Source organism: Paralichthys olivaceus, chromosome 12 (genome assembly GCF_024713975.1).
Source record: "Paralichthys olivaceus isolate ysfri-2021 chromosome 12, ASM2471397v2, whole genome shotgun sequence".
Taxonomy (NCBI): domain Eukaryota; kingdom Metazoa; phylum Chordata; class Actinopteri; order Pleuronectiformes; family Paralichthyidae; genus Paralichthys; species Paralichthys olivaceus.
The window spans coordinates 9,732,092-9,759,279 of NC_091104.1; the positions used below are offsets into that span (position 1 = coordinate 9,732,092).

General features: G+C 41.1%; 3 protein-coding genes and 1 long non-coding RNA gene across 14 annotated transcripts; 2 read left to right on the plus strand and 2 right to left on the minus strand.

The window, feature by feature from the left end:
• Positions 1-7: 7 nt before the first annotated feature.
• ebi3 (Epstein-Barr virus induced 3) lies at positions 8-8,168 on the plus strand. 10 transcript variants are annotated; one of them, XM_069535378.1, is made up of 7 exons: positions 35-395; positions 998-1,112; positions 1,226-1,310; positions 1,872-1,989; positions 2,148-2,311; positions 2,973-3,095; positions 7,571-8,168. In XM_069535378.1, exons 1-7 carry the CDS (start codon positions 305-307, stop codon positions 7,619-7,621), a joined length of 747 nt encoding a protein of 248 aa, XP_069391479.1. In that variant the 5' UTR covers positions 35-304; the 3' UTR covers positions 7,622-8,168. The 10 variants fall into 10 exon arrangements, with proteins under 10 accessions (XP_019953556.1, XP_069391479.1, XP_069391484.1 ...); XM_069535383.1 differs by having other exon boundaries at positions 2,973-3,069; XM_069535375.1 differs by lacking the exon at positions 7,571-8,168 and adding an exon at positions 6,628-6,830.
• Positions 3,020-5,076, minus strand: odf3l2a (outer dense fiber of sperm tails 3-like 2a). The gene is made up of 5 exons (XM_020097999.2): positions 4,882-5,076; positions 4,395-4,499; positions 4,161-4,283; positions 3,936-4,077; positions 3,020-3,724 (listed from the first exon to the last, which is right to left on the minus strand). Exons 1-5 carry the CDS (start codon positions 4,928-4,930, stop codon positions 3,379-3,381), a joined length of 765 nt encoding a protein of 254 aa, XP_019953558.2. The 5' UTR covers positions 4,931-5,076; the 3' UTR covers positions 3,020-3,378.
• crlf1a (cytokine receptor-like factor 1a) lies at positions 7,255-25,207 on the minus strand. Of its 2 annotated transcripts, none has more exons than XM_020097968.2 (9): positions 24,349-25,207; positions 20,269-20,547; positions 18,034-18,163; positions 15,896-16,065; positions 11,220-11,377; positions 10,016-10,090; positions 9,842-9,935; positions 8,241-8,425; positions 7,255-8,135 (listed from the first exon to the last, which is right to left on the minus strand). In XM_020097968.2, the coding sequence occupies exons 1-9, from the start codon at positions 24,422-24,424 to the stop codon at positions 8,112-8,114; spliced, it is 1,191 nt and encodes a 396-aa protein (XP_019953527.1). In that variant the 5' UTR covers positions 24,425-25,207; the 3' UTR covers positions 7,255-8,111. The 2 variants fall into 2 exon arrangements, with proteins under 2 accessions (XP_019953527.1, XP_019953528.1); XM_020097969.2 differs by having other exon boundaries at positions 8,237-8,425.
• Positions 20,444-23,903, plus strand: LOC138412192 (uncharacterized). The gene is made up of 2 exons (XR_011244675.1): positions 20,444-20,582; positions 22,019-23,903. It is a non-coding gene; the product is annotated as an uncharacterized lncRNA (long non-coding RNA).
• Positions 25,208-27,188: the final 1,981 nt, after the last annotated feature.

The following is a 27,188-nucleotide window of genomic DNA, read 5'->3' on the forward strand; positions in this document are numbered from 1 at the left end:
TTGGTTTATCTTGTGACATAATGAAAGCTGATGAATCAACGTCGTGGGGGAGGTTTTCTTTTGGTTAACCACAATCGCTGTTTCGCTTTCAAATTCTGCTTTTAAAGAGCTGCTCAGCAGTGGCTGAGACACACTCACACGCTCTCGGAGAAAGGGTTTGTTATCTCTGAACTTTGACTGGTGTAGTTCATAACTGGAGGGAACGGAGCAGAAAACAAAGGAATAGTATTGTCTGTGTTCACCAGAGGGTTTATATTTGTTAACGAACAACAATCAAGGGTCAAATTATCGTTCTGAAAGACTGATGGCTGCGATGTTGGTTACTGTGACTCTCCTCCTGTGTGTCCTGGGAGGACAAGCAGTGGACCTACTGAGAGCAACTGTAACATCAGGAGGTGAGTACCAGTCTGTGTGTGTGTGTGTGTGTGTGTGTGTGTGTGTGTGTGTGTGTGTGTGTGTGTGTGTGTGTGTGTGTGTGTGTGTGTGTGTGTGTGTGTGTGTGTGTGTGTGTGTGTTTGAAAGGTGAGCCCTGCAGTGGGTGTATCTGAGGCTGTCGCTCTTTCACACACTCAGGTCTCATATAAACCTTGCTGAACCTGTGTGTGTGTGCGCATCAGTTTTAACCAATAAGCTAAAATAGAAGAGGACTTCATTACTTGTTATTTAATAATCATGTTTTATTTGTATCATAGGGTTGGGTTTTAAACAGTCCCTTTTCCTCTGTCATTTACAAACGCTTTATTTTATTTATTTTCCTATGTGACTTTTTGAAGTGTGTAGCTGGAAATGTGTATTTTAATTATCTTTGTTTTCATTGCCTTTATCTTATACAAGTGATGAAGAAACAGGGAAAATAAAATAATAGATAAATAGCTATAAAAACCAAGATAATAGGAATAATCAAGACAGGTTGGTGATATTAAAACATAATTTTTTATGGATAGGAAAATTATTATTATTATTTTATTGATTATTTAACTGTGATTTGTTCCAGCAGTTCCTCCCCCCGTTCCCAGAGTGCATTGCTGGTGCTCGAGCTTTCCAAATGTGACTCTTTGCTCCTGGCCTGAACCGTCCCACCTCCCACAGACACACTACATTGCCACCTACAGGTAAATCTCCTCCTCTTCCTGCTGCCGTGTGCTGACCCACACCACTGACCCCTTTTAGTAACACAGACTGTAGTTGTTGAGTGTCATTGAGTGTAAATGTGTGTGTTTGACAGTGAGAGACACGAGCCGCCAATCACCAACAATTGTCATCTCATCCCACCCTCTCATGATTCATCATCATCCTCATCCTCTGAACAGGTACAAGGTTATTCATCTTTGCATTCGAGAGCTTTTCCCAATCAGAATCAGATTTGAACCTAAATCAAACCAAGCACACATTCATTATTTATGGGTTTGAATTTGTGAAGGTTTTAAACTGTAATGTTGAACCAAATAGTGAGACAAGACAAATGGTTTTGTGGAGTTGTGTGTTCAGTACAATAATATAATAAACTTTATTTATCGTAGCTTTCATTTATCAATGTATTTTATAAGTGCTTTAGAAAAAGTTGAATAAGATAAAATGAATAATTAAAATAAAGTCAGTGCATAAAATACATAAAGGTATATACGGGTGCACGAAACAATAAAAGAGTTTTAATCAGCCGTTGTTTTATCAGCAAGCAACATAAAAGATATAAAGTAATAAACAGATATTTCTTTTTACAAAGGGATACTTCAAATGAATAAAATCAGTCAGTATATAAAAATTAGCCAAATATTTATTTACAGATTCTGTCAAATTGAAATATACTATAAATTACACTTATCATTAAGATGTACTAACTGGCATCCCATCAAATCTGGTTTGTGCTGTAGCTGTGGCACTGTGAGCTGCCCAACCTGAAGCTTCTCACCGACTACATCATCAACGTCACGGCTGTTAATTCTGGTGGAAGCAGCTCCTACCTCTCAAGTTTTATGTTGGAGGACATTGGTGAGAACTGGAACGATGAATAATCAAATGTAAAAAGTGATAAATGTGTGTAACGTGTGAGTTACTACCATTGATGGAGCTGCAGTTTTTCTATCGTGGCTTGACGATGATAGTATGAGACAAAAAAATATTAATTGTCTCTGTCTCTGTTTGTGCAGTGAAACCAGATCCTCCCGTAGACGTCCAGGTTTCCTCTGACAGCACCAGTAACCTGCTGGTGAAGTGGTCTCCTCCGTCCAACTGGACCAACCTGCACATCTTCCCCCTAAAATACCAAATAATGTACCAGCAGGAGAACAGGGGCACCGTCTCGTCTGTCAAGGTAAGAATGACCTCCATCAAAATCTACAGGATAAAAGTGACGAAATGTGACGTGTGAAAATCCCGTCTTCTGTAATCAAATCCTTGATGATTGAAACAATTTAATATTTTATTTAAATCATGAAACTGATAAGTTGTGTGTCATTATCTCTTAAAATAAATAATGGCTTCTTCTATTGGTATTATCTAAGTATTGAGAAGGGTTTAAATTACCAGACCATTTTCTGATCAGTTACCCATAAAAAAGGATTTATATGTCTTAAGTAAAGACTTTGTCTTTAAATCGTTTACTAATGCTTGATTGATCAGCTATAAATCAATAATAAGAATGTTTATCCTTTCTACCCAACGTTTTAACTAAAGTCTGTTCACTAAAAAGTTATTAACTTGTATTATTGGAAACTACAAGTCTTATTAGTAGAGTGTAAATTAATGATAACTGTCATATATAATAGAAACAAATTAACATAATATTCAATAAAGTTAGAATCCATAATAAACCAGACCACGCATATTACCAGATGATATATAACATAAAATATTTTTATGGAGACAATTTGTGTTAAATCCACGTATGCAAACATCAGCCATTGTGTTTACTTTCAAACTGAAGGTGTTAAAATAAAAAATAAAAATAATATATTGTACATTTCTTCCTCCAGTTGGGTCCGTTTGAACGCACCGAGGTGGAACTGAAGGGGCTGACACCGGGGAGGGTGTACGGGTTCCAGGTGTGCGCCAAGGAGCTGCTGGATCTGGGCAAGTGCAGCAACTGGAGTTCACCTGTAAATATCACTTTACAGAGGACAAAGCCTTAGACGCTCCCTGTCTCTCACACCCTGCTTTATTTATTTCTGACCTCCTAAGTTACCAGTGATCATCGTTTGACTGCACGTACAATTCAAGCAAAGGTCACTGATATTTGATTTATTTATAAAGCAATAGATTTTTTTTATTGCCGTCGTGTTTGTTGTAATACTGTTGGTTTGATTGTTGTCAAGGAAACAGCAACATTTTTGTGAAAAATGATAAATAAATTAAGGCTTTTGAATAAAATCCACTGAGGAGTCAGTCGACTACATCCACCACGAGCGGGGTGACAAACTCTGAGTGTCTGACGCCCAGAGAGAAGGACGGGGGTTTGGGAAGGTGCACGTGAAACTTCTCAGGGCTGTACGTGCCCGGGCCGGGAATGGTTGCAGAATAACTGGGCCGCTTGGTTCGGCTCTGCATGGTGAAGGAGGGCTGGCGCTGGCGGTAAATGTCTGGGTTGGTGCTGTTGTATTTTCCTGGGCCCGGGCTCATGGAGAGATCCTCAGAGGGAGCGCCGACCTTCCTGCGGCCTGAGAAGCTGAAGCTGTTACTGGAGGATTTGTTAGGAACGTGGCAACCAAGCAGATTTGGAAGACTGTAGCTGGTGGTGGAAAGAAAGTTTAGTTAAATCAATGAATTAATTTAGTTTATTTAGTTAGTCTCAACTTCAGAGACTTCAGATTTTGAAATTACAAATACATTTACAGCTGAAAGTCTAATCCCCACAGCTGCACTACTGCAAGAAATGTCTAATCTGTCTAATGATCTGTAATAGACCAGTAAAGAGTTGATAAATGATAGTGGTAATAAACCTGTTGGGGGCTGGTACAGCGTCCACAGAGCGGTATCTGGTGCGGCTGCCGATGGTGTAGGATGGAGGTCTGCTGTGACCATTGAGAGGTGGAGCCTTCTCTGGGCTGTAGGCCCCAGGTCCTGGAGTCTGGAACAGCTCACCTGTGAACACACATACAGAAGATGAAATACTCTCCTATATGCTTGATGCAAACAGCCCAAAACATCATAAATAAATATATCACCTTTACTTCCTGCGCGTCTCCCTCGGCCCAAAATAGAGTAGGACGGCGTCTCCATTCGGCCAAACCGGGTGACCTTTGCGTCAACGTGGTACCTTGGTCCCGGGCCGGAGTCCACAGAGACCACTAGAGAAAAAAAATACTAGCAATCATCCAGATATAAAAAACAGTTCTAGACAGTATATCTAGTGGTAGTAAACAAGTAGTGTCCCAAGAGATTTCCGTATGAAAACTCACTGCTGTTGCGGATGTGGAAGGAGTACGCAGGGCTGCTGGGTTTAGTGAAGTCATGGTTGATGTATCCAACTGTAGGGGGCAGAGCGTAGCGTCCAGGGCCCGGTCCTGACAGTGAGAGAGAGAGAGAGAGAGAAGAGGAGGAGGAGGAGGAGGAGGACAGTGATGAAAATGATGCAACAGGCTTAGTTCCAAGCAGCAGAGGTATACAGCACACCCACCGACTCTCTGGCTCGGCCTGTGTTGTCGCTGATGATTTCCATATGTAGCTCTTTGACTGATTTTCTATGGTTATGCATTTTAACGTCCTTCCTCGGCTTGTTTGGGAACAGATTCTAAACAAAGTAGGAGTCTCAAACGACCATGGAGCAACGGCTGTAGAAAGGCTGTGTGAGAAATGTTATACCAAAGCCAGTTCAGCTCTAATACAGTCCATGTGGATGTTAGACACACACACACACACACAGGGATACACATTTCTTAAACTGACCTCTTTCTCTGGCAGAGATTATTGGCCGTCTCTTCACCAGCTCCTCCATACTCTGCAAACCTCTTCGTCCTCTCCTCTTCCTCTGTCACTTCAGACACATCCTCTTCTCTTGTGTGCCTCCCTCCAGGTGATCAGCTCCCTCCCAGGCTGAATTATACATGACCATGAGGTGAAGAAATCCTATATTGACCAGGGAGCTGGGTACGCCCCAACCTGCTCTCCATTTCCTTTTCCCCCTAAGGTCCCCTTAAGAAAAAATATTTCTACGTCTGTGGCCAAAAGTTGAAGACAACCATTGATTGTTTGGAACTAAAATGTCAAAGACGATAGAACAAACACTGAACAATGCACTGAATGAACAAAACATACTCGTAAAGTGCTGGAGTGCAGGATTACATATGTCAGCAGGAGGTACTACAGTTTTTCATCTTATTCCAAATCACTACAGGTGCAATATGCTTCAAATAAGCGTATTTATGTGCGGTGAAACTCATTATGCAACAGTACGTGCTATTAAAAAATAAAAGCACTCACATTGATCTCCTGTTGCGTGTGAATATTTGACAGACTGAATGACGTTGTAATGAAAACCATCGAGTGGCAGTCCTTTAAAAAATAAATAAAAAAATCATATTTTAAATCAGTTCAAGTGATTCATTACCTGCCAGAGCAGCTGCTACATTTAATTCAATTCTGGGCAAACAAAATGAAAAAGGCTTTTAAATGTTGAATAATCTCCAGGGATCTTTTTCTTTTTTCTATTGGTTAGAAAAGAAACCATTAGAGTTAAAGGCTCACAATTCACAGCACTCAGCCGTGGAAAGTACGCTAATGAAATACACTCAAGTACTGAGCTTGAGCAAAATTTCCAGGTACTTTTTTGTATTTCCATTTTAGTGCTGCCTTATGTTACTCATGTGAGAAAAGCAAAGCGAGATCCCCCTGCTAAACTTTTCAGATGGTTTTGTTTTGTAGGTAATACTCATTAATAATATGCTAATATTGTATATTGTACTTTTACATTTTAGGAGACTGATATCTCTTAGTGTCTGCAATTTGCTGCAGGTACAAATAACATTTACTTATAAAGAAGTATTTTTTACAGTGTTGTACATTAAGTAAGTCCTGAAAAGGTCAGTCAGTGCTATTTCTGCGACTGTGACAATTTCTGGTAGGGAGTAACTTCTGACTTATTCTCAGTCGGTCACTTTGTCAGGTGACAGACATCATCGGAAAAATGTCAACTGTATCAGAAAAGCTCTTTTACTTTCCACTGAGAGAAACTCAGGTAGATTCTCATTCTTCTGATCTTCTGTCCTGAGCACAGAGGTAACTAAAGCCTTTAGTGCGGAGCCGTGGCCAAGAAAAATGCCACACTGGTTAAATATTAAGCACCTGTGACTCTGAGTGGTCACAGGATCAGTAACAAGACTCTGCAGTGTCACCGGTAGGACATTAACTCACTGTGACAACAGGAAACAGTGTCTTCAGTTTCCCTAATAAACTGTGGGACAATGCAACTTCCAGACTTTGACTTCAACTAACGCTGAACGACAGATCAGTTAAAAAGAAGTTGAGATCAATAAAAAGTGTTCATTTCTGATACTCACTGAAAAAAACACCCAAAAAATCTAAAATCTGCAGAATTCTAAACAGAGTTTAGACACTAACAGAAAGAATCACCACGTGTGGCTGCAGAGGGCGCTGTCGCTTAGTAAAAGTTATATAAGCTGTGTCTCAATTCAGGGGCCGCGTCCTTCGTCCGCTGCATTCAACCGATTACATCACAGGGGCGCGACTAGACTGTTCCAATTTGAAGGCCCCTCCAAATGTGTCCTTCCACCCTCGAGCAACGGAGGCTGCAGCGAGCGGCCCAACATATCCCATGATTCAAAGTGGTAATGAAAAACGTAAGCAGAATTTATTTTGAAATGTAATTACTCAACCGAACAGCTAATGGAAGAAAAACAACACCTTTTCATCACTTTTAATGAACCGAAGAAGGTCTTCGCTTGTAGCTTTGTTGCTAGGCGACGGCTGCAATGACAAACACGCTTATGACGCGATTGGAAGACAATACAATACAGCTATAGTGTTGCTTTAAGTTTCCATATGTGAATCTGGTGGCCCAGTGGTGCAGCTGGCTCCAGCCCCTCTGTGATGGATGAATATATGTTTCCATGTGTCTATGGTTGTTGTAGGTTTGGGATTTGATATTTGCATCTCACTATGATGACGTGTGCATCATCATGTGCAAGTTTTGTTCAGAAAAAAGGGTGATTCATTTATCCGCTCCTTATTTTGGGGGAGGAAATGATCACTTTTTTGTCTTTAAGCCACAGAATCTTCCATAAAAATTATTTGCAAACTCAGTTTTTCTGACAATATTTTTATAGAGCAACATTACAGATTGATAAGAACTTCAGTCATTGATATTTCTTTACTAACTAAACATAACTTAAGAAATAAAACATAACTTTATACAGTTTTAAATATGCTGGTTCAACTCAGTACAAAAATAAAGGCAGTGAAAAAGTTTCCATACCCAAACACCATCATCACGTCATCAGTCACTGGGAAACAGAGGAATCCTGGATGAACCAGTTTGGCACATTATCCACTTATATAACAAAGCATGAATTACAAATACTGAATGATAATTTGGTACTTTTCTTTTTCCCTCTTTCAGGACCGCAGTGAAAGCTTTGGTGGGAGGGTCCATGGATTGAACAGCCACTAGATGGTGCTTTGAACCCACAGAAGGAACCTCCAGTAAAAGGTCACAGAAAACTTTCAGACGCTCTGACTTTGCTTGGATCTGTTTCCGACCACCTCTGTGCACATTTAGAGCCGGCACATGTCAAACGTCTTTAACTGGTGTCCAAGTTATTCATGCTACAGTTTCCTGTGTGAAAGCAGAGTAGTCCACATGATACCAGGATATCCGTGACGCGTCCACCCTCCTCAGTCCTTCCCAGCGGAACATGTTTGCAGGCGAAAACAGCGCTCGCCAATCGCCCAGAAAATAAAAATCCCATAGTTTCTCTTTTGGATGTCCTCTCACGTTTCATTGCCGGTATCCGCACGATCCAGAACAAATTGTCTTTATAATTCCCATATACGAATACAATCTCTTTCTCATTCCTCATACACAGAAAGACAAAAGCAACAAATCACACGCATTCAGTTCTTTTCTTGACTTGTTTTCTGCCTGTAAAAGGCAGCGTGTGCTAGGATTTATCCCCTTGGAGAACCTGAATTAAAAAGACAAGATCTGTTACAAATCAGCTCTAGTAAGGGCCAACAGTTTTCACTTTGTGTGTGTCTGCGTTATCGCTGCGTTACTGATGCTTACCTACCTGGTTGCGAGCTTTGTGGGATTTCTGCATCAGCACTCTCCACTGGTCGTACAGCTTCATGGACATGCTGCTGCAGCCGTAGGCGTTTTTCCGCACCCAGCCGAAGAACTGCTTCAGCTCCCTGCGCAGGGTGGAGTTGGAGTCCCCGCTGGACTTGGAGTCGCAGGAGCCTGACATCAACCGCTCTGCACGGTAAGAACAGAGGGAGGGAGATTAAAAGAGGGAAGAACCGAGAGATTTGAACATATACGAGAGGTTCCGAAGTAATGAATATCACCATGAACTACCCAGTTTAATAACTACAATGTCATCTACCTCCACCAACACACAACATCAGCCCCCTGATCTGGATCTGCACCAAACTTTTATGGGTTCTGTCCTGACCCATAATGCATCCTGTCATGTTTTGTAGAAACCTGTCCAGTCATTTTTTGTGTAATACTGCTAACAATCGCTCTGTCGGCTTATATCAGGCGAAAATATTCCTTTATTAGAAAAAGTAGTAAATATAAAACTATAATTTTTTATTAAAATCAAAATAACCAACACTGATGAAAACATAATCTACTTGTTTGAGGAAATGAAACCATGTGAAAAGTTTAACATGTCTCCGATCTGAGGATGATCTTTGACATCTGAGATGTGAAAGGGGCCCAAAGAGATAGTGCTTTTATTTGAATGGGGCCACAAGCCAGAACAGCAACCACTGATTTAATCTTTAGAAAATCATCTTATTACATGTGTTTCATGTAAAATGGCTGGAGAGTATTAAGTAATGAAATACTCAATTACCTTGTAGGTATTAGTTACACCCCAGCAGAGTTAGAGGAGAGAAATCCAAAAAGAAGAATTTAATAACTGCTAAGGATGTGTGGTGGCCTGTTTATGCATGTGTGTGTGTGTGTGTGTGTGTGTTTGCATATTAATGTGAACTCGGGGCCGTGGAAAAGTTCAGCCACTGAATGATGCAAACCCTGATCAGTCTGGTGCTTCAGCCAAAATTTCTGGCTTTCGTGGAAAGGTTTGGGAAACCCTTGAAGGAAAAATTCAAAACTTGTGTTTTCATAGTTGTGGTCATAATTCCTATCAGTTACGATAACATTTACTTAACAATTGCGTTGCTAAGGTCTGGGAGAAGCAGGAACCACAGGCAGCCCACAGCTTTATGACATCCAGTAGAGCAAACAGCACCAGTGGTGAGACCAGCAACAGCTTTTTGACAAATCAAATTTGGTTCAGCCTCCTGTATCTGTCTTTCTATCATCGTTTCTTTGCAAGGCAACGAGAACTTTACACATTCAGAGTCTGGTTTGATTTTAGGATGTTTAACAATGATTTGATTTGGTACGATTTTGATTTAGCTGATGCATCTGCTCCAAATTAAACTGCCAATACAATACAAAACAGAGTGAGGACACTGAACACAGACGGTAAAACAGCACCGTTTTCTTCTATGAGGTTTTCCAGTTTCAAGCAGTGGGTTGTGTGGTGCACCGTGATATGAAAAAAATTTCGGTGATTAAATATGCCTCCGCGCAAACGGAGCAGAAGGAGAACTGAGATGCTGTACTGTGTGAGTGAGTGTGTGTGTGCGTGCTCACCGCTGTGGGGTGTGGATGCAGCAGTGGGATGGCTCCACTCGCTCCAGATCCCAGCTTTGCGAGAGCCGTAGATGCCCACAGGGTTACAGCGGACCTGAACACAACATTTCAAATCACACACATGGACATGGACACTCTCACACTCACACTCACACTGATACGACTACACCGCACCTGGACAAAATACACGGTTCCAGGTCTGAGTCCAGCCAGTCTACAAGAGGTCTGGTTCCCGACGTCATCCATCACCTGGAAGAGTAAAAGACACAAACACAGAATAGTTGAGCGCTGGAGGTCTGACCAAAATATTCAATACCAATGGGCATAAACTGAAACACAGGGAAAATCAAGATGTAGAAAACACAACTATAATCCACGTACGGACCTAAACATGCACACCACATTGTTTGATGGCTCCTGATCAACATGTGTATGAAAATATTTTAATGTAATTGTGCCCGCTGGGTAAAATCTGCTCTCTGTTACTTATTACAGAGCTGGATTCATTGGGACACATGCACACAGAAGAGCGTGCAAGGTACAGACAGGAAAATAGATACGGAGAGAGAAACACAGGCACTGGAGTTAATCATCTCGTCTAATAGTCCCCACTTTGTCTCTGGCATTTGGTCTGTAAACACTTGTTAGAGAGCGACTCCAACAGAAAGCAGAACATGGAAATTACAAGCATCGGAGGGCTAATGACGTGACGTGGCGAAGCCAAATCGTCAGAATTTAGCGCAGAGCGTTTTTACAGCCATATTGAAGACATTAACAGCTGAGACGCATCCCTCCATTCCTGAGCATGACCTCATGATTACGGACGGTTTTCTGAGAGGAGACGGCGTTTTTTTGTTTTCACCACCAAACCCCTTTGAGCCACTTGGATTTGAAGTCTCCTCTCTCCTCTGACGAAACGCTCTCATCCCTCCGCTGCCTCTCCACTCCTCTTCTTTTCTTTTTCCACTTTGCGAGCAAAGACTTGCTTACATTACATCTTCGCAATTCCACCTTAATTACTGGAGAATCTTCACTCTCACCCAGAGGACTCTGCAAAGCACCATCTGCGTGGCTAAAGGTTTCACACTGTATTTTTCATTCATTAAAAGCTCAGATAGACGTATACACAGTGGCTCTGGCCTGTGTTTTTTCTGCTGCTCGGACCGAGTCTTCCAGATTTATGACTAATGAAAGTTTTTTGACGAGCCCAACTTTTAATTCATCTGGCAGAGGAGGCTTCAATCAGACCAGATTAGAGGTGATTACAGTGCAAGGATGAGAACCAGCTGGGATGCAGTGTGTGTTTTGAGGGCGAGAGACAGAGAGAGCAGATTCATCCTCCATCCAGCCTATAACCGTGTGTCCACATGTCCTTTACCTTCCAGTCCTGGCTGTCCTCCAGTCTGTAGCGGATCTGGTACTTGGCCTGAAACAGGAAGTCCTTGAGAGCGGGCGGGGCCTCCCAGCGGACGCTCAGCTGGTCCTCCAGCTGCCCGACGCGATTCACAGTGACACCCGACGGAGGGTCCGTGGTCACTGGAGGAAGAGATGGAGGCGGTTATTGAGTAAGAGGCAAAACACATCAAATCACCACCTTCAAATGGTTCTTCACTTCTATGAGTGTAAAGTAAAAATCAGATGTCACTGTGGGCTCCAGACATTTCAACGGTCATTTTTCACTATTATCTGACATGTTATAAACCAGATAAACAATTAATTATACTAATAATGAGCAGATTGATAGTTCATGTGTTAATTCTAAATGCTCCTTTTTACTCACACTGAGCGTGTTACTGTCTCTAATTTGTCACTATTACATTTTATGGACAGCTACATTAAGTTAGATCCTATTGGATTGAATTGTGTGTCTCTCCATTATGTAGTGTCGGTTCTGCCTTGTATTGATCTCTGCCAACTCCTGAAGGAAATATTTTCCTCCCATTTCTCCACTGTGTTCACTGACTAAGGTCGGGAGCAGTGAACATCTATCAACAACAGTTGTAGTAAAGTAGGAAAATCAAGAAGCTGTAAAATAGAAACAATGAGCTAAGAAACACACAAAAAAAGCCCCCGGAGCTTTTGAGGGCAAGTGTAGGATTGTGTGATAACAGGTTGGTTTGAGCAACTGCTGATTTGATGATCCATTGCTAATTTAGAAATAGTGATGAGCACGGCTCTAAGGATTTCAGCAACATTAAGCAATTAAAATAAAATAATAAAAACCTTCGAATGGCACTGAGTAGAGAGCATTCCTCCACAAAGGTCAGACAGTCCTAAAATCACATTTAAATTTACTGGATCCAGATTTTTATTTGGATCTGCACCAATTTCCACATGCTCATAAATATCAGTGATCACTGATTTATTTCATCAAGATCCATGGAAATCTAGGAAAGTATTGACAAATACCTTATTTCACAATGTTAAAGACAATGATAAAAACAATTCCTGGTTCCAGCCCAACATGTAAAAGGTTCTCTCTTGATCCATGTCACATTCTTCCAGCAAGTTGAAATACAAACTAACTAACGAACAGACGGGTGTAAAATAAAAATCGTGGTTCATCTAATATAGTGAAATCATTGATGTGAACTCTTCACTGTACAGGGATTTCACAATGTGTAGAAACTGTTCTTTATTTATCATTACATCCATTAACAAGTTTATTTCTATCCTGAGAGGATAATAAAAAACCTCTGGTGGACAGATGGCCCAGATTTTCATTTCTAACCATGGCTGCAAATCTCCACAGCTCAGGGGTTTCTTCATACTTCAGGTCAAGTTTGCAGGGTCAGAAAATCCATTCAGTTCAAACAGTAAGTGGTAGGAGTGGCGTCTGTGTGTCAGAGCACATTGAAGGATTGTTCAGCGTTGGCTGAGGTTTGCGGTCAGATGCCTTCCACTTTCTGAAGACTGGACTTGTGTAAGCTGGAGGAGGCTTCTTCATCTGACAGTGATTATCTTTTTTCGACAAACAAACATGTGGTGACAGACCATTACTTTAACTCTCCTCGCGTTTTGTTCTGAGCCCTCGAGCTCGCTTCGATGTCACTGTCAGCTCCTCTTCGCGATGTCGCCCCACAGCAGTAAACAAACAAGACGACCCAGGGGAGTTTAAGAGGAACCAAAGACTGTGCACGATAAAATGGGTTTGTTCAGATGGCTCTCATGGGTGAATTAAAAGGAGCCCCAGTGGTGGCCACTCGGCCATCCCTCCTAGAGTAATATTTATTTCAAACACAAAAGTGACATTGAGAATAGCAAAGTTTTAAATGTTGGAAAAAACTAAATCAGTGATGGATTATGAGGAAACGAGGCCCACCCCCCCGACTCTAATAATAATCCATCCACGGTGGAGACAATAATAACCCAGTCCAATGCAGCGAATGGTGTGGGTACTAAGAAAGAAAGGACAGGGGGGAATATAAACTTAATTAATATAATGAGTGCACTTTAATTTTTTGGGAGATTTGATCTTCTTTTCTTGGGATGGTCTCTAATTTTTTGTATTATTTTAAATAAAATGATTAATTCTAATATAAGATTGGTTAAAATAATTCTATTTCATCTCATTATCTTATGACTATAAATTCATACATTCATTGTAACAGATTCATTTGCACATGGTGATGGATTCATTTTAACTCTATTTAATTCTCACTTTTCAGAATCGTGTTTTGGTTCAATATATATTTCCAGTTTCAGGCTGTTTGCAGCTGGATCTGAGATCAGGGCTGCAGGAAAGACTCTGAACTTTAAATAAATTCATCTCGTTCGAGATGCGAGAGTTGAACATGTAAGATGCTGCACTGAAGGACTGAGCTCTCTGAAAGCTGCAGATACATTATTCAGCACCAAGTATAAGGTCTTACAGCTTTTTTAAAGTCTAGATAACAGGTTCCCTAACTGTGTTGTTTATTATCTCAAGATGACATTTTATTCTATCACGTCATTCTGACAGTTTTATGATAATTATCCAGATAACAAGGAAAACTAAAGTAATGAGATAGTTAATTTGAAACGAACTTAATATTATTACGTAGATCAAACATTTCTAAATGGTATTTGTAATAAAGAATATTATTCCTATGCTTTTTATGATTGGAGCAATAAAAGTCAATGAGACGTGACAATTTACAGATGAATCATCAACACACTGTATGTCGTCATCCGGCAACACATCCTCGTCTCCCGAGCGAGACGGCGGTGCATGTTGCCTCTCGTCACTTGGTGGAGAGGGCTCCCCGTGACTGAGGAATGCAGTGAAAACTGTAGGTGTAGGTTTCTGCCTCGCCTTCGTAACTGATTGGACATGACCGGAGACGCGGGTGACTCACGGCAGCCCGAGCACGCAGGTGTGGTTGCTGTGTTTTATGACACGCTGCTGTTGTGGAAACCACTCCACTGAAAAGAGCGGCAAGGGCAACGTGAGCGAAACAAAGCGAACACACACACGCATGCACACAAGTCCAGAAACCGCCTACACTCTAGCCCGCCTCTCTGTTTCTATACTGTTACCAGGCCCTGCCCTGCCCTGGGGATGTGTAAACAGGTGTGTGCGTGCGTGCGTGCATACATTAGGGAAACGGAGAGGGATTACAGTTTGATGGACACTTGTTTCCTTGCCAGTGACGTGTTCGCCGCTGAAACTCTATACGGTGTTCTCATGGCACATTTCCTGACATCGTCAGGAGCATGTTAGGGGTGAACCAGGTGAAGAGTTCCAAGGGAATCAGGTTGTATTATGTCAGGTGTAAGTCTTAAAGCCTCAAAGCCCAAACTCCTCGGCCTCAGGGGTCCGCAGTCGGCTCAGAGACGGGATTAGGTTCGAGGATCAGGCTGGAACATTCCAACACTACATAAAAGAGAGTGTGTGATGTGTGATGTGTGTGTGTGTGTGTGTGTGTGTGTGTGTGTGTGTGTGTGTGTGTGTGTCCAGTGAGCACGAATAAAGAGAAAATTAGCTCATCAAAGGGAGAGGGTGTTTCCCTTTGTCACACACCTACGCCTGTCCAGGTGTGTGTGTTTGTGTGTGTGTGTGTGTGTGTGTGTGTTTTGGTGATACTGACAGAAGAACTGGGTCTAGTTTCATGCTCCGGTTGCTTAAACCGCACTAAGCTAAGCAACGGACCACATAACAAAGCTTTAAAAGGAAACACTGCTCACTTCCTATCAGCGAATCTGGGCGAGAAATTGCAAAACAACTTTCTCCAAAAGCCGGAGGCCACACAACTCCAGCCAGTGTCCTGCCTGAAGGAATAAAGGAGATGAGGCTGTAGAGCGAAGGAATACTCTTCTTCTGAGAGATGCCTACTTGGGGCTGAAGCTTAAGTCATTCATGGTTCCCAACCTGTGGGTCACAAGATGAATCTGAGGGATCACGAGGTGATGAATACATGTTGGAATGAACCGCTTAGCCCCCAGTTATCCCCTTGTGCCCCCTTTAATTAGCTTCACGGTTATTACTAATAACTTAATAATAGCTTGGTTGACTCTATGGGAAGTTTATGCCGTGATGAATAATGCTTTTTTAGGGTTGCACCATTTATAAATATGTAAATACTTTGTTAGGAATAAGGAAGAGTGCGTACCTCCGCCAAGGCTAATGCTGGTCAGGTCTTTGTTGATGGCACACCAGAAGATTTGAAAAACAAGCTATAAAGATTTTAAAGACAAACTGTGTCACAGCAGCTCGTCTGGACTGTCACATTTCAGAGGCACCAAGACGACACGGCGAAGGCCAAGCGAGCAACGATACGTTCAATGCTTGAGCATCGCGCTTCAACTCAACTGACCAGCTAATTTTTATCAAGTTTCGAGTTTCTGTAAGATAAACAAATCAATCCTTCAAATGTGTTCCGAGAGCCCAGTTAGCTGGATGAAAATCAACACGGTTATTTTAACCGGCTAACATGTCAGTTTTGATCCCTACTTTTTAAGGCTAAAAGGCTTAAAAGTTTGGTTTCCACTGCCCCTCAGCCTGAGGGCTCACTAAGCTCTAGAAGACAGCAGTCAAAAGATAGAGGGTCAAAGTTCACTTCTTCTCACACTCACCTACGTCTAGGATGTCAAGGGTGATGGCATCAGATGTGGCCCACCCCAGCTGGTTGGAGGCCTCCACCCAGATCTCATAGGGCGTGAAGAGGTGCAGGTCGCGGGTGATGCTGCAGGAGTACGGCTGCGTGTGAGTGTAATCCTCACACTCCTTCTCTTTACCGTGCCACCTGGAAGGAAACAGAAAAGGCTGAAACACCTCTGGACAGAATTCAAAGGCCTTGAATAAAACACTCAGAGTTTATCTGGCATTCTAGTGGTTTTATGAAGTGCTTATTTACACTAATCTGACTCCAATAAGAGATCTCCATAAAATCGGCACGCCTGTGGGCAGTGCATGTCAAGTCACTTCTCTTTTGGTGTTTTTAAATAGCTGATTTAATAATAAAAAAATGTGAATGATCCCTTACATCACATATGAAACTCATTTTTTGAAAATGAATCATTCCAGAAAACCTGTTTTCCTAATTCTCATGAAATTTGACTTTTTTACGGTTGAAAGGTTTTCACCCTCTGGCTACCTCTGATCTTACTTTCCTTAAAATGAGGTCTGCCAAAGACATAATGTATTTTGTCTTGTTTCCAGCTTCACTGTAGCTTGTTTCTGGGGCGTATTTGAGGCATGTCAGTATCATTTAAAAAAACTCTCTTGAAACATGTTGATTTTGAATGGAAACTTGTGCACTGGGCTCAACAATTGATGTTTAACCCATTTGAACACTGATGTTTTTCTTGGTTTTCACTCCCTATGACGTAGTGACAACATGTCTCTGCATGTTGCAATTTTTAGAATACGTTAGGATGTTTAGAAATACAGTCAATTGACCGTTCGCTAGATGCTTTCTCTCAGCTTGTCCAATCATAGCTTAGTAACTGTTACTGGGCATGGCGGGTTTGTCAACCTTTACATTTCTCCACATGTTGAAGCATTGTTCATGGAGCCGCCGTAACAGTCTATACAAAGACTGTGGAGGGTGGTGTCTTTTTAAGCCTAAACAAAACCCAAACACAAGATTAAAAGGAAGATCAAGAGATAACACGCTGTTGAAAGGGTTAGGCATCTGTAGTTGAAATTGTCACTGGATAACTACCTGCAGAGCACTGAGAGTAGTCTTAATTTCAATTTAGGAGAATTCAATGATTTTGTGACCTTGCAGTTGGCATCTAATAATAAATGCTGATAGTTGATTAGAACGTAGCAGGTGGATTGCTGAGGACCCAGGGGGGTGCAGTGTAGCTTGTAGTTTTTTTGGATGAGCCGTTCTTGAGGAAGCTAAAAACTTTATTTTTCTTGACTTGAAGAAGAAAGACGAAACCCCCCAAAAATGGTCGCTATAAAGATGTCATTTTGCATTTGCAGTTTAAACTCGTAAAGGTGCAATAATCCTAATTCTTGCTGTTGGTGACTGGCTAACTTACTTTTTGTTGTAATTTATTTACAGTAGCTATGTCTCAATTCAGGGGCCACATCCTTCAGATGCTGCATTTGTTAAGAGGAGGAGTCCGTCATTCCAGCAACGTTCAGATCGCTTTCACATGCACAAGAAACTAACTGGAAATGACGCATGCATGTAATTTAGTCTGACTGTGACTTTATGGCATTGATGCCCCGCGGTAAATTGTTCGCCCTCCTAACACTTTATCTGGGATGTATCGAGTCGCAAATGCAAACCGAACATTACATGTTTATTGTGAAGCGGTAAAAGGAAACACATTTATCATGGAGTAATAAAGGATCAGAGTGAACACAGCAAGTTGTTTGATGAGTTTCCGGTGACACTTCCTTCACAGTGCTCTGCTGTGTCAGGACAACCGCTTGTAACCGAATCATCAATGGAATTCTATAGACGGACTGAAGTTTTATTCAGGTTGGACTGAAGTGTACAGATACCATCAGCTGCTCTGTTGTGTTTCTTCTGAAGTAGCTGGAGTATTTGCTGTAGTATTAAAGCTTACTGTTACTGCCAGTAACCCAGAGTAAGTGATCCAACATCCACCAGGACTGAAATCTGAAGCATTAGAACTTTATTATCTTTAAAAATATTACATTTCTAAACTAAATCGTGGATTAGACCATATTTTTCTATGTGTAGCTGCAGTGTGTGTGTGTGTGTGTGTGTGTGTGTGCGTGTGCATACCTGAGTTTGTACTTGAGTGTGTACTGGGTACTTATGTTGGTCTCTCCCTTTCCTCCTGGGGCCCAGCTGCAAGTCAGGTCTTTGGTGTTCCTGGACCAGCAGGTCAGATTGACCGGCTTCTCTGGAGGCACTGGGACGGAAAGGGGGGAGAGGGGGAAGAAATGGGTGAGGGGGGAAGAGAGAAGGATGGAGAGAAAGAGAAATTAGAGAGAAAAGATGGAGGGACACTGGCTCAGTGAGAGAACAAAGTTACCTCTGACCATTACTTTAGCCTCTTCCTCTGGAGTGTAATTCACCCACTGAGGTGTTCCTCAGAAATTGGTGTTTTTTTCTTAATTGGTGTGTGTGTGTGTGTGTGTGTGTGTGTGTGTGTGTGTGTGTGTGTGTGTGTGCACCTTCTGATTTGGTCAGACTCAGGATCCCTGCCAACATTCCTCCTCTCTAAGAACACAGGGTGCTCAAAGCCAGTGTTGCACAGAGATTAAGATCCCAGTGTGTGTGTGTGTGTCTGCAGCTCGTATCCTTTTATCTCTGCGATGACTATTTTTAATTTAAGATCTTGAGAGTGAAGCCATTTTTAAAACATGAGGACATTTTGGGTGGTCCTCAATTCTCCAATGGTCTGTTAAGGTTAAAGAATAATGCCGGTTCATTTTACTTGTGTCTTGTTTGTGTATTATTTCTTATTTCCGCTATTTGGTAATAACAAAACGGTGCTCATATGGTTAACTGCTGAGATTTGGTAACATGGAGACGTCGCTAAAAAAGTTGGATTGTGAAAGAAGTGGTTAAGAAGTTAACAAGGTTTTAACAAACTTATTTTGAGGAAGAAGACGAGGACAAATGTTAAAACGAACATCATTATTTACAGACCTTAACAACTTTCTGGCTCAACTTTGACCTGATGCACTTGTTGTGATTGTTTTCCTGTGCAATGACGGATTGTTACCAAGACAGTCAGTGCACTCAGTCTGACTACTTGTGTTTATTGCTCTTTGCTGCTGAAATCCCAGACCGTGGAGAGTATATCATCAATTATATATATGCTGTTGAAAACCGGATATATACATTGTAAAAATCACAATATTATCATTTAAGGCTTGGTGTTAGTTCGCTATTAATTTGTAATTTTGAAAAATATGCACATTTGTTTACTTGTATTATTAAGAATACAAAGAGGGGGGAACAGCTTGCCTAGCTCTGTCCACTACCAATAACATGTAGTAGGTTAACATGTGGTTGTGTGCTGGACTGTGGGAAACTCACATTGACAATGAGACTCTTGGGAGTCTTTGAGTCTTTATGCTAAGCTAAGCTAACCAACTGCTGTAACTTTATATTCATTAAATTCACCATCATGGAATTAATCTTCTCATCAGTCTGCAAGCAAATTAGCCTATTACTGAAAATAAAAACTTGTTTCCTCAAGGATTCCCCCGAAGGTAATGGAATTGAATTGAATTGAATTTACTTTAAAATTAAAGTTATTATAATGTTATCAAATTAATTATTATATTATTATTATGTTATCACCCAATAAAGTTCACTGTAAAAATAATAAACAGTATTTAGGAGTAGGTAATGGCCCCATAATACTGAAGTACGTGTGTTTGTGTGTGTGCGTGTCTCTGTGTGTGTGTAAAATGTCCGACCCACGCCCTATGAGTAATAGTGCGAGTAATGGACCACACAGGTGGTCGAAGCATCACACAGTGACACCCACTCACGGGGGCCTCTCACTGGGCCTGAAGGCAAGAATACTAAACATAAAATACAGCCAACAGGGACTCAAATCTGCCCCCGACCTCGTTGTTGTTTCCCTTTATTGCTGTTTCCCTTTTCACTTCTCTCGCCTCTGTGGTGTGTCGCCCTCGTCCTGCACTTTGTTCTTCATGTTAACAAGCTACTGCAAGAACTCAAACTGAATTAGAAACAGAGCCCTCGCAAAATAAACATCTTAAAAAGTATTTTGACACCTGAATGAAATACTTAGAGGACTGGAAGGCGTATCTCCGCCAAGGCTTTCTCCCAAATAAATTGATTTATACCCATTTTTTTTATCCTATCCCAAAAAGGGTTCTTCCTAGGGTCATGACCCACCCCTGAACAAAATTTCACGGAAATCAGTTCAGTAGTTTTCGTGTAATCTGCTGACATTTAGACAAAGAAATTTCTACATGAATGAAACCAAACGTTCATGTACAGCTCTGCAGCGATTGACGAGCTTCAACTTACTCCCGACGTAGAGGCAGGAGCCGGCTAAGATGTGTCCCTTGTGGTTGTGACACACCAGGTTGTCTCCGGACGTTTGCCTGGAGGCGTTGAGTCCGGCCAGCGTCACACTGAGGTTTGTCGGACTCAGCACTCTGTAGATGGAGCTGGGCAGCTGTTGACCGTTCAGCGTCCAGAACAGAGAGTTTGCGTGGACGCCGAGGTCGGGGTGGACCCAGCAGCTGGCCGTCAGGTTGGACCCCATGCGAAGGACGGGGTCCTGGGGGTAGATGATTGCTACATCTGGAGGAGGGCAGGAGGAAACGACACTCAGTGACGTAAGAACATCCTCACTTCACTTTTCTTGTGCTATAGCAGTTGAGAAGAGCTCAACATTTCAAGCAGCTGCACAGCAGCCAGTCAAATTAAGTCCTGCCTGACAAACATCAAAATGAGCCTCGACAGAGGAAGCAGAGTCGATAAATCTGGTTTATGCTCATCTGTTCGGAGTTTATTTCCCTTTAGCATTGCACGGACAGCTATCGTGACACATTATCACAAAAGCCAGCTATGTTGAGGGTCCCAAGCAGGAAACTGATTGGTTAGGGTTGTTGCTATGGCGATTGTTCATTTGCATTCTGGGTAATTTGTGTGTTTTACCCTATGAAAGATAAAAGTGAGGATACCTCGGTCTGTGCTGCCCCCACTTAAACCACTGCAGTGCCCTTTGCAGACACACCAGACCAGTTGGAAAACCAACTTGTGGATACTGGATTCTCAGTCACATTCATCATAGCATCTAAATTCCTGCATGAACAGGTGGTTTCAGATAATCTCAGACGGTGGAATAATCTTGGAGTTTCAAAATCCGTCCTGCTTGAAATGTTCAGTGTGGATTAAGTTTCAGTGTTTTGATTTTCATGCTGCACTGAGATGAAATGTGGGGAAGTTAGAAAACATTTTGTCAATAATGTGAAACATGCATACAGGACAATACATGCGAGAACTAACCTTTAAAAGTGATTTATTTTTGTGACTTCATTTAAAAGTAATCATAACGTTTTATAATGTTTTATAGTTTACATTCGTAGTTTTAATTGATAGATTATGTTTTACAATCTTCCTTATTGTTTAATCAGATTTAGTCTCAGTTGGTTTATTCTCCCGTGTTACAGTAACTTTGTACAGCTGTTTTCTCCTCTGTAATTTATTTCCAGTAAAACATTTAAAAATCTAAATAGAGTGGTTAAATAAATCAATTATATGACTTCTACCATTTGAGTGCAAATAGTTTAAAGCAGAATATAGTTGGTCTTCATTTTATTTCCTTTCTAATCGACACGTGTTGCCCAACTAGGTTGTAGGCACTTCAAAACACAAACTGTGTGTGTGTGTGTGTGTGTGATGATTTTCTATAAGTACATGACTGAGCAGTGAGTGAGAACATCAACACTTTGTCAGAAAACTACAAATCTGCGCCCGCGGGCCACAACTGTTCAGCTGCCAGCCACCTCACGCCGACAGACACTGTGTGGTCCCTTTTACCAACGAGGGAGTTAACTCAGCTGCAACTCCAAACCAACAGTAATATCATAACCTCCATCTCCAGCTTCCACCAGCTTATGCACAGGCATTAACACAAACAAACACATGTGCAGAGCTCGTTGTCTTTGTCACTGGATACAGTGGACTAAAGGCAAGGGGGGGGGGGGGCGGTGATTAGCCAATAATATACTGATCCAGCTGAATAACAATCAGTGTTTATGTATTCCAGGCGCTGAGGACGGGACATTGGTGTGAAGCCCTCCAACAACCACTTCTTTTCACAGTTCAAACACCAACCAAGAGAGACACAATTATTGCTGTTTATTGTCTCGGCTCGACACGCTCAGAGGACGGAATTGCTTGTAAAATTGTATTTGTTTGAAGAGGCTGAGGCTGATTGAGGCACGGGGGGGGGGGGCTGAACCCGATCAGTGTGGAACATGGAGTAACTGCACAAGTTCAACTGGGAGAAGAGAAAAGGTTTCATCTTTGTCTCGTGAGAACAGGAGGACTGTGACCCTCGCTGTCCTTCAAATGTCCTCGACGTCCATTCCTGTTTCTCAACTATTTATTCTCCGCTAATCCGAGCAACCGCTCAAGTCAAGCGTACACTTCTCCTCCATCTGCCGTACGATATGAGGACATGTGGAACATTTTGAGAGGCTGGCCAAGTGGAGGAAGTCACGCAACATTTAGTGACAATGAGCCGTGCGAAGCCATCTGAGAGGAGATCGGCGAGACAACGGCGGATGTTTTTAATATTTACATATAGATTTACAATTCAGGTGTTTAACTCGTGCTCTTATCTGGAGTGAGGATAAATCTTCTCAAACATCAAGTCAATTCAGGCAGAGCACAGGCAGGAGTAATGGAAAATGTGGGTATGAGGAGTGAGTTTCGGATTAAAAGACGTTTTTATGTATTTTAACGTCAAATATTTGGTATTAAATGATCATATCCAACATAATTACACCTTACAGGACATAAAAACTTAAACTTTATGCGACCATGAGCTGCATTAAATAGCTAATTATATGTTGGAAGGAACGTTGTGTTTCGGTGGCATCTGTAAACCACAGCACGCTGAGTGAAGGGGAAGCACCGTCCATTATCACAGCGAATAAAACCGTAATGACCAATTAGGCTCTATAAAACACAGCAGAGAAGGTTAGGATCAAAGCCCATTGTCTCGTCTGAGCCCCTACGACTAGACTTCCTTTTATTAGCACCTTTCAAACAGGATGGATAACAGGAGCTCCTCTGTGCCAGTGAGCTCACCATAAAAAAACTAATCCAGCCACTTAACAGGGGAAGCGGACATAACTTTGATTTATTTACGTTACTGTGCATTAAGCTGCCGGTTAACATGCTCCAAAAAAAAAAAAAAACCAGAGCAGATGATGTCACTGGTTCAGTTGTGGTCCGTGAAGCCCTCAAGCTCATGCTCCCCATGTGTTAAACGAATTACGGCCTGACTTGTTGAAATTCACCCTCCTGGGAGATGAGTCCTCTCTGCAGGGATACAGGCAGTGTACTTCACATAAATAACAGGAGCTGTCAAGTGGAGGAAAAAGTGGCATTTGTGCTTTTATTTTAATGTGTCAAGAAATAAACCTGGGTGGATCCAGTGTTTCCCAAGTGCAAAACCACATCAGGAGAGAATTGTGCCATTAATTTACATTGAAAACAGGTTATAGATAGTAGAGTACCTCCCAGGGAAAGATGTCTGTGATTTATATATGTTCATATATGGGATTTACATTATCTTCAATCAGTTTATCCTCCTACGGAAAACGTTTGTCTGTGCTCCTTTAGTTAAACTGACATTGTGTTATTATTCATGAGATCTCTTATCAATAGGGTTGGGTGAACAATATCAATGATTGAATTGATTATCGCAATATAATTTTGAAATGTAATTTTCATCAAAGTCAATATTGCAAAAGCTTAATACACAAAAATGTAATGAATCAATTATCGCAATGCACACAATGCAATTTATCAATCTCAATATAAAAAAGGTTCAATATCTATTATGCATTTTGCAAGTGAGCAGGTATAACACACAAGTTCTACAAATATAAATAATAAAATAAATAATATAATAATATAAATATCTATAATGTGACTTTTATGTTGTGCTAACTGTTGATATTGAGTGATATGAAAATGTTTATCTTTATATATTGTTCTGACCTCATCCCCCTGCCCTTATTATTAATATAATATATATATATATATCTTTTTGTTCATTTTTAAAAACACAGATCACTGATACCTCGTCTTATGATGACTTTATGAAGGCTTGTATTTATTTGTATTATTCAAATTGACAAACAACTATTATCTAAATCCACTTTGGCACCAGTTGTATCCTTGAAATCAGGAGCAGGACAGTGTCACGCTGTTTAAAGCTGAGATCTCTGGTTGACACATGGATCAAACTGATCTCAGTGGACCCAACAAGAAAAGAAAAAGAAAAAGCAGCAGCCTGCCCAGAACTAAAACCCTTCCCCTGCCAGAACTGTGTGCATCCACGGACATCTGTGTGCAACTTACGTGTGGACAGGGACAACACAGTGCCCGGGGTGTGCAGCGTGAGGAAAACCAAGCACAAATCCAACAGGACTTTCATTTTCCTCCCACGGCTCCTTCTGAAAATGTGCCCTCGACTCCTCGTGTTGTTGTGATGTCGCCTTTTTTCCTCGATCCTGGACAGATTTTACGCACAGGACCAAAAAAAAACACAAAAAAAAGGAGAGAAAGAAAACCACCCAGCACGCTTTTACGCAGAAAGCTCCAGGTTCCAGGGAGTGAAGGGGCGCACTAGGAAAAGTGAGACCCGGTGGAAAAAGAGTGTGAGCGCGCAGCCATGAGACGACACCGTCCACTCTGGAGCCTGAAAACACTCAGCACCACGTCCTGTTTTGCTGTCTTTTCGTCTCTTAATGCTTCCTGCAGCCAAACCATGCACAAGTTCATACTTTCTAAGCCCCTCCTCTCTCTCTCTGTCTCTCTCTCTCTCTCTCTGTCTCTTCCCACACAGTCATTTACCCTCTTCCGTCCTTCCCCTGCTCTCTCTCTCTCTCTCTTTCTTTGCTCAACCTCTCCGCCTTCAGTGATGGGTAGGACAGAGAGTCAGAGCCATTCACTTTCACTGAATCACTGAGCCTCTGTTAGTTTCCATGCCGCAGGTCTCCTCTGCAGTTGTTCACCATAGGAGGCTGTTGAGTCACAGTGTTACAGGAAAAGCTCTTTTTCTTTTGCTCTCTTTGTCTATGAGGAGTGAAACATGCTCTGTGTTTGTCGCATAAAGACAAACCCTCTGTCTACACTTCAATTATCACGTTTTGTATATATATAGACTCTGAACTGCAACATATTGGAATATGATTCTGTAATATTTTCTCCGTCTCTAGCAATTACCGTCACCACAGAGGTTATGTTTTCACCCCTTGTTTGTTGGTTTGCCAGCAGGATCATACACACAATCTAATATTTGTTATATTAAAGGTACAGTGTGTAGAATTTTGGGATATCTAGTGTTGAAGTTGTATGTTGCAGCTGAACACCTCTCACCTCACCCTCTCCTTCCAAAAGTGAAAAAGAACCTGTGGTAGACTTTAATTGTCACAAAAACTCAAAAGTTGTTTAGTTTGTCCAGTCTGGACTAATGTCTAAAAACATGGCGTCCCCTCCATGTAAATGTAAAGTATTTCAATATAAAGGGCCTTTTCTGGGGTAAAGAAAACTACAATTCAGACAATTTAGATGAAATGAACAAGTGAAAACATCATGAGGATTATTCTACATTAAATATCTGCCAATAGTTCCCTTTCACCTAAATCTTACACACTGGACCTTTAAGTTATATTTTATAACAAATGGATCCTGAAGCTTATCACACAATTTTCTTTCAATCACGCGTCGGTTTGTTCGGACTTCACACTAGTTTCATTTTTTAAACAAATGAAATTATCCCTGGTCAGTGCTCTTTCATATGTTTTCTCTATTCTAGGTTTTATGTATATATATATATATATATATATATATATATATATATATATATATATATATATATGTATATATTCTTACTATCCTTAAACGATGAAAAATGAAATGAAATAAATAAAACACTGCAATACTAAAAACTATTCTATAGAGACATATTATAAAAACTAATTCTAAAAGTCATGAAAAGAAAAGCAATGCCTGGCTGATTGATCTATTGCAAAAAGCTGCTTAGTTGATGATCATTAGGAATCAAGATATGATAGTGGTTTATTAAAGGAGCAGCCATATTGTAGAAGTAATAGAACCTGGTTGGTCTGTAAACAAACATTTCACCCTGTTCTGCTCACAGTTCTGCAGTTCACTATTGCAGACACTGACTGAGGATGAGTCAAAACATGAGGTCGCTAAATATCCAGCACCCACCTCCCTTACTGCAGATGTATTTCAGATTTATTTAGTACGACCTCTCAGTCTAGATTACATTCACCAAATATGTAAACAAACACACATACGCTGCTTTTCAACCACATGAATTTTTCCCCAGGAACAAGGGAACCACATCCAGATCAGACCAGGATCCAAAATATACAAACTCACAAATTCTCTTTTCGGTGGGGGGTGTGTTCCAAAAGTAAATGAACCTGTGGGGTGGGGCTTACAGCACCGAACCGTTCTGACTTTTAAATATCTGTAGATGAACAGTTTTCATCATGAGGTTCCTGGAACTGAAAGTTAAGGATACTGTTGATCCAAACACCAGTGTAGATGTTACACTGACCGTCCAAATGGAGGAGCAGACAAAAAGACATTTTAAAAATAAAATGTTGTGATATTACATTTGCTGTTTTCCTGATGTGAAAAGCTCCTATCAGAGAATTAAACATATTGTGGAGTGTCCCAAAAAGTTGTCAAGGTAATTTGGGCTGAAGAGACACATTATCTTTAATTAGTTTTTTTAAATATTGTGTATTTTTTAGAATTTAAAAGAAAAGAGAACAATCACAAAGTCACAAATTACACCCGAAATACAAGAGTCCAGTTTTTTTCCCCAAGCAATGATCAAAGTCTGTGCTGTCTTTGTTCTCCAATTGAAAGGGGTGAGTAGGATTTTCATCACAATCAGTAAACAATTTATACTTATAGCCAACTGATCAAAAATCAAGAGGAGACAAGACTTATTGTCTGAGGAATTATATGAATATACATGTGAAACAATTACTTCTTTCTCATGCATCCGCCTATAAAGGTTAAGGTTGACATTGTTTAAACTTAATTTGACCTCAAACAGACGGAAGACAAGGAGCGGAAATGCAACCACATCCAATCACATTGGGGTTTGGAATAGAAATCCTCATTCAGGCCTCAGTCTGTGTGTGTGTGGGGAG

Coding starts and splice junctions, on each gene's coding strand:
- ebi3 (XM_069535376.1), top strand. CDS start 305: ATGGCTGCGATGTTGGTTACTGTGACTCTCCTCCTGTGTGTCCTGGGA. Junction 1,113..1,225: donor CACTACATTGCCACCTACAG/GTAAATCTCCTC, acceptor TGTGTTTGACAG/TGAGAGACACGAGCCGCCAA. Junction 2,312..2,972: donor GCACCGTCTCGTCTGTCAAG/GTAAGAATGACC, acceptor TTCTTCCTCCAG/TTGGGTCCGTTTGAACGCAC.
- odf3l2a (XM_020097999.2), bottom strand. CDS start 4,930: ATGGAGGAGCTGGTGAAGAGACGGCCAATAATCTCTGCCAGAGAAAGA. Junction 4,078..4,160: donor GAGACGCGCAGGAAGTAAAG/GTGATATATTTA, acceptor GTGTGTTCACAG/GTGAGCTGTTCCAGACTCCA. Junction 3,725..3,935: donor GCTGTACCAGCCCCCAACAG/GTTTATTACCAC, acceptor TTCCACCACCAG/CTACAGTCTTCCAAATCTGC.
- crlf1a (XM_020097968.2), bottom strand. CDS start 24,424: ATGAAAGTCCTGTTGGATTTGTGCTTGGTTTTCCTCACGCTGCACACC. Junction 20,548..24,348: donor TGTGTTGTCCCTGTCCACAC/GTAAGTTGCACA, acceptor GCCCTCCTCCAG/ATGTAGCAATCATCTACCCC. Junction 11,378..15,895: donor CCTTGACATCCTAGACGTAG/GTGAGTGTGAGA, acceptor CTCTTCCTCCAG/TGACCACGGACCCTCCGTCG.